General features: G+C 37.1%; 1 protein-coding gene across 2 annotated transcripts; it reads left to right on the top strand.

Moving 5' to 3' along the window:
- Positions 1-4,462: 4,462 nt before the first annotated feature.
- LOC114130134 (uncharacterized) lies at positions 4,463-5,785 on the top strand. 2 transcript variants are annotated; one of them, XM_027995031.2, is made up of 4 exons: positions 4,463-4,954; positions 5,021-5,131; positions 5,199-5,480; positions 5,537-5,785. In XM_027995031.2, exons 2-4 carry the CDS (start codon positions 5,090-5,092, stop codon positions 5,705-5,707), a joined length of 495 nt encoding a protein of 164 aa, XP_027850832.2. In that variant the 5' UTR covers positions 4,463-4,954; positions 5,021-5,089; the 3' UTR covers positions 5,708-5,785. The 2 variants fall into 2 exon arrangements, with proteins under 2 accessions (XP_027850832.2, XP_027850833.2); XM_027995032.2 differs by having other exon boundaries at positions 4,463-4,950.
- Positions 5,786-6,000: the final 215 nt, after the last annotated feature.

Consider the following 6,000-nt stretch of genomic DNA (forward strand, 5'->3'; position numbering starts at 1 on the left):
TTTTTCAAGTACCTATCTAATTAATAATAATACTATTTTAAGGTTCAAATATTGGAGCTCATCAACAACCAACCATAACCAACCAGAAATTCAAGATTTTTTTACACTCAGTTGTCTTAGGGACTGGATTACCCTCGGCTTTTAGTACCAAGTTTGGTTGGGTACTTCTCGGATCTGTTGCTTCCCCAGCTATCGAGAATGTTTCAATGACGTCAGTGTGTATGACTAGTTCAGTCGAGTCTATGATGGAGAGATTTTGGTCGATTGAAGAACCAGCTGAAGCTCCGGTAAAGTTTACCGAAGAAGGTCGTTGCGAAGAAATTTTCCGAACCGAAACGGAACGGGACAACGACGGACGATTCGTGGTTCCTTTACCTCTACGTGAAAATTTTGATCCGACACGGTTGGATTCCAAGATGGTCGCCATAAAACGATTTGTTCAGTTGGAAGTTTGGAACACAAATTTGCTAAGGATAAACTCCTTCATACGCACTATTGTAACTTCATGGATGAATATGAGAAGCAAAACCATATGTCCCTTGCAACAACAACAGGAGAGTATTTTATTCCTCATCATGGAGTTTGCAAGGGTGAAGGAGAGAGCCTGAAGTTGCGGGTTGTTTTCGATGGTTCTGCTCGAGGAGCATCTGGTACTTCTCTTAACGATTGTTTGTAAACTGGACCAAAGCTGCAGAGAGATGTGGTGGACATACTACTTGGATTCCGTTTGAATCGCATAGCTTTCACGGGAGATATATGTAAAATGTATAGACAGTTTTGGATTCATCCCAAATATTGACCTTTACAGCACATTTTTTGGCAAAAATCCCCTCAGGAAGAACTTAAGGAATTTGAACTAAATACAGTGACCTACGGATTAAATTGTGCTCCGTTTCTAGCCCTTAGAGTCATTAAAAAGATAGCTTCGTTGGTAGTTGACCACGCTCCAGATGTTAGTCGGGCACTTTTAAAGCAAACATATATGGACGATATTTGTACGGGTGCAGATTCAGTGGAAAAGACTCTGTTGCTCAAGTCCACACTCGTTCATAATCTAGCCCAGTTTGGTCTGGAGTTGAAGAAATGGACTAGTAACTCTGACGAACTATTAGCCACGGTAAAAGTTGAAGACCGAGCTTCATGTTCAATTTCATTTAACGATGGAGAGAGTGTTCCAGTTTTAGGAGTAATCTGGGTCCCAGATCAAGATTGCTTTCGTTATGATGTTTCATCGATGCAGACCACAGCAACGAAACGAGGTGTACTTTCGTTAATTGCCAGAGTGTTTGACCCATTGGGATTGTTGTCTCCAGTTACATTCCGTGCCAAGCATATAATGCAAAAAATCTGGCGGTCGCAAATATCGTGGGATAATCCACTTCCGGCTGACGTGGCTAAAGAATGGCAAATCTTCATACGTGATTTTCCGAAGTTGTCAGAAATTTCCATTCGACGGTTTGTTGGAACGTCGCCTGATGCTTCCTATTGTTTGTGTGGATTTAGCGAAGCGTCAATTAAGGGTTATGCTGCTGTCATCTATTTACGGGTAACGGATGCAGAAGGCAATGTGAAGGTCTATTTACTCGGGGCCAAGAGTAAGTTGGCACCAATGAAACAGTCAACTGTTCCACGTTTGGAACTTTGTGCTGCAAGTCTTCTATCCATTTGGTTGTCACGAATTAAAAGGACCCTCGAAGAACAGTTGGTTCTTTCGGCAATTTTTTGTTGGACAGACTCATCTATCGTCTAATCGTGGTTGACGAATTCCCACGCGTCGTTTAAAGTGTTTGTTTCCAAGAATTGCCATTTAGCGCTTTTAATAGCGCGCTATTGGCACGTTTATGCCTGTCACGCTGGGCCCAGGCTCATGACCGCCATGATACATAAACAATTTTGGATAGTATCAGTTCGCCAAGTTGTTCATCATGTACTCCGACAATGCACCGTATGTGTTCGTCATGCGGTGAAACATCCTCAGCCAATTATGGCTGATTTACCTAGTTCACGCGTACAGCCATACAGACCGTTCTCCAAGGTGGAAGTCGACTACGCGGGACCGATTAAATTGAAGGAAACGAGATTACGGAAATCACGCGAGTATAAAGTATATATAGCGGTATTTGTGTGCTTGAGTGCAAAAGCTGTTCATCTGGAACTAGTGTTAGATTTGACATCAGAAGTTTTCTTAGCCGCATTAGACCGTTTTACTGCCCGCAGAGGAGTTCCTACCGATATTTACTCTGATTGTGGCACAAACTTTGTAGGAGCCTCTAAGGAAATGTACAAGTTGGTACATCTTCCTTCCATTCAGGAGGTGTTGGTTTCAAAAAACATGTGTAGGTGGCATTTCAACCCACCAAGTACCCCGTACTTCGGAGGGATATGGGAAGCAGCGGTTCGTTCTGTGAAACATTTAATGATTCGAACAGTTAGTAACCATGTTCTTACTTTTGAGGAAATGTCTACAATTTTATGTCGTATAGAGGCTGCGTTGAACTCCAGACCCCTCACAGAGCTCTCGACCGATTCCCACGATTTGGACTGTTTGACTCCAGGTCATTTTTTGATCGGACAACCCCTGTTGGCAATTCCGGAAGAAGATTTAACTGAAAAGTGTCTTGACCTTCGAAGACGATGGAAGTTACTTCATCAGTGCTTCCAAAACTTCTGGAAACGTTGGTCATTAGAGTATCTCCATCAATTGCAAGTTCGTAGTCGTTGGATTAAGGAGTCCGATAATTTAGTCGTTAATCAGATAGTGCTGATTAAAGACGACTCGTCACCACCATTAACATGGCGCATGGGCCGGATCTCAGAGTTATTACCAGGAGCTGATGGAGTAGTGAGAGCAGTAAAGGTCAATACGAAGTCAGGCATTTTTACCAGACCCGTTGTCAAATTAGTCTTACTACCTATTGATTAATAAAATTGTAACATACTCGTGTTGTTACTTTTTGTCCATTGTATATAGTTTGTTTTAGCCGTTGATCCAGATTGTTTGTCCAGACGGATTTTTTTTGGCAGAGAGTTCTCGTCATAGCTTAAGGTTAGTTTATTTATTTGCTATTATCCTGTTATTTATAAATATTATAATGTTGTTTTTAAATGCATATATTGTTATATTGTATCTATTGATTAAGACTGTTCATGTTAATTGTTCTAACTAAAAACTTGTAAACCCGACATTCACCACCACAACCGTTCCCTCTCAAGAATCTTCACTGTACAAGTTGTGAGGCAAGCCTCCGAAGGGAGGGAGGATGTTCGAGCCAGATAATTCTCGTTGCGCTGCAGTTGGCAGCACTGATGGTTGTGCCCGCATTTCCCCCCCCCCCCCCCGAAACCTGTTCTGCCGCGTTGTTGTTGTTGTCGGCCGGCGTCGCGTGTTGTTCTGCGTCGTTTCGTTTTTTTTTTATCGTTCATGTGCTTTTTCGCGTTCTCGAGAGCATTTTAACTAATATTAAATAAATTCAGTTGTCGAATAAACTTTATATTCATCCATATTTCTGTTTGAACTGTGGTCAAACATTTCATAGAGAAGTTTCTCAGGAAGTTGTCCCAAGGAAGCTGTCCAACACCTTCCACGAAGTTGTCACGGAACGGTTGTCGGTCAGAGGTTTAGTTTTTTTTTTAATAGGAATATTTGGACAAAACTTGTTAGTTAATGTTATACTCTCTTATATTATATTATATTGTTATTTTGATTATTTGTATTAAAATTAATATCCAAGGATAACTGTTATTATTATTTGATTTTGATTTATGTTATTATATTTAAGTATCATCTTATTATTTATGTAATTTGTAATTCTCCCGAGTCCTTAATTAGCTAGTCGTCGGGGCTAACTGCCAGGTAAGATCCCCGTCTGACGAACAATATTACTCATAATATTACCATAGGCGCCCGCAGAAATTTTTCTAAGAGAGGTCAATGTTAGGATTTATTGTATAACTTCCTGTTACAGCAGTGGTTCCCAACGGAAGTGGTGACCTAGATTTCCATTTCGTGGTATTGGAAATTCTTTATCGATCACATGAAATTCTGCTTTTATTTTATTATTATTATATTATTTAATATTATTGTAATTTTATCTATGGTAGTTACTATTTTATAATGCCTATTTAAATTAATTTTTCCTTTTTCGTTTACTATTGTTTGCCTGTTAATTTATTTATTTTTATTAAATTGATTTCACTACCGGTATTTAAAAGAAGATCTATTGTATTTGTTTTAAAATTAGGTGATTGTAATGTAACGTGATTTTCACTAATTACTGATACGATGGTGAAACATTGTTGAGTGACAACTCCTCCGTTATGGCCGTTATTTGGTACGCCGTTCCCGTTCGACAGTTGACCATTTCTCGTCCGATTTACATTATTATGTTCATCCCGTTGCTTACTATAACAGTTAACACTATCGTGTCCTATCTTATCGCAATAACTACAAGTTATCGGCTTTACGTTACTGTTATAATAATTATTATTATTATATTGACTATTATTATTACGATTAAAATTATTATAATTATTCGGATTTTGTCTATTCTGACCATGGTTAAAATTTTGCTTATAATCAAAGTTTTTCCCGTTTGGATTGTTTCCCTGATAATTATTTGACCAACGATTTCCGTTAAAATTTTGATTTCCGTTCTGGTTTATTTTATTTTCATTATTTTGTAATTCCTTATTAAAATTAAATTCTATTTCTAACTGCCTAGCCATTTGCATTGCCAGTTCCAACGTTTCTGGATTCCTAGCTCGTAATATCGTTTGTAGATCCATTGTTAACCCATTTATATAAATTGCTAATGCCTGATCTTTAAGAGTTTGCCTTAAAATTCTCTCCTCTTCTGGTGTTTTATTTGCTAAAGTTGCATTACATAAATTATACAGGTTAAAAATTAGAACTTTTGTCTGATTACGATATGTTTCTGATGTTTAAGAACGGTCAGTAAGTACATCAATATTATTTTTGTAAAAATTGTTTTAATAGTTTTTTTATATAATTAATTTTTAGGTATTCGTGGAGGTTTGATGCAGACGAGCATGCGATATGCAAAGGCTAATAATTTAAAATCCCCGAATTATGAGGAAACGAAATAGAAATCCTGGTTGGTGTATCAAGATTGTGAGTATAATTTTATATACATTTTTAAACAATTTTTTTAACAACTTGTACGGTTATGCAATATCAGAGTACATGCCGTATAATAGTTATAACTTGGGTCGACCAAAATTTAGACGGTTTGAGCGAATTAACCCCCAAATCGGCTAGATGTCGTGTATACGAAGTAGATATATCATACCCGCAACACTTGCACGATATGCATAATGATCTGCCATTCCTACTACAAAATAGCATACCACATGGCTCAAAAGTGCGGAAACTTATGGCGACGTTTGAGCGTAAGGAAAACTATATTGTGCATTATAGGAATCTGCAGCAGGCAATTGATAACGAGTTGATAGTTGAAAAGGTAAATATTTTATTTTACAATATTTTAAAAAAATGTTTAACTTTTTTTTTATATAGGTACATAGAGTCTTGGAGTTTATCCAGTCAGATTGGCTTGCCAAGTATATCCAGTTAAACACCGAGATGAGGAAGAAGGCCAGGAACGAGTTTTTAGTTTTTAATTTCAGTGTTCAATTTCGGACTGAACTGAATTTTGAGTTGGATCCTGAAAGACATACAGATATATAAAGTGAAATCTCAATTAACCGTCTGCAAAAGGAAATAAAAAGTGACATTTAAAAAAAATAAATACATTTTTTAAAAATATTATATATTAGTTTTAATAATATACGAATAGTGTGCATACTGATAATATAGTTTGAACAAATTAGTCATTTTCGTTTGTTTATACGAATCCAGGGTTTTTTTTTCAAGAATAAGTTTTCTTATATTTAAATTTAAATTTACTGACTTACCACACGGAAAGTCTTATGTATAATTTTAATAATAAAGCGCAGAACTGTACAACTCAATCTTGACCA

Source organism: Aphis gossypii, chromosome 3, assembly GCF_020184175.1.
Source record: "Aphis gossypii isolate Hap1 chromosome 3, ASM2018417v2, whole genome shotgun sequence".
NCBI lineage: Eukaryota > Metazoa > Arthropoda > Insecta > Hemiptera > Aphididae > Aphis > Aphis gossypii.

Excerpts from the sequence above, each read along its gene's own strand:
- LOC114130134 (XM_027995031.2), top strand. The coding sequence starts at position 5,090 with ATGAGGAAACGAAATAGAAATCCTGGTTGGTGTATCAAGATT. Across the intron at positions 5,132-5,198 it reads CTGGTTGGTGTATCAAGATT|AGTACATGCCGTATAATAGT; the intron begins GTGAGTATAATT and ends ATGCAATATCAG. Across the intron at positions 5,481-5,536 it reads ACGAGTTGATAGTTGAAAAG|GTACATAGAGTCTTGGAGTT; the intron begins GTAAATATTTTA and ends TTTTTTATATAG.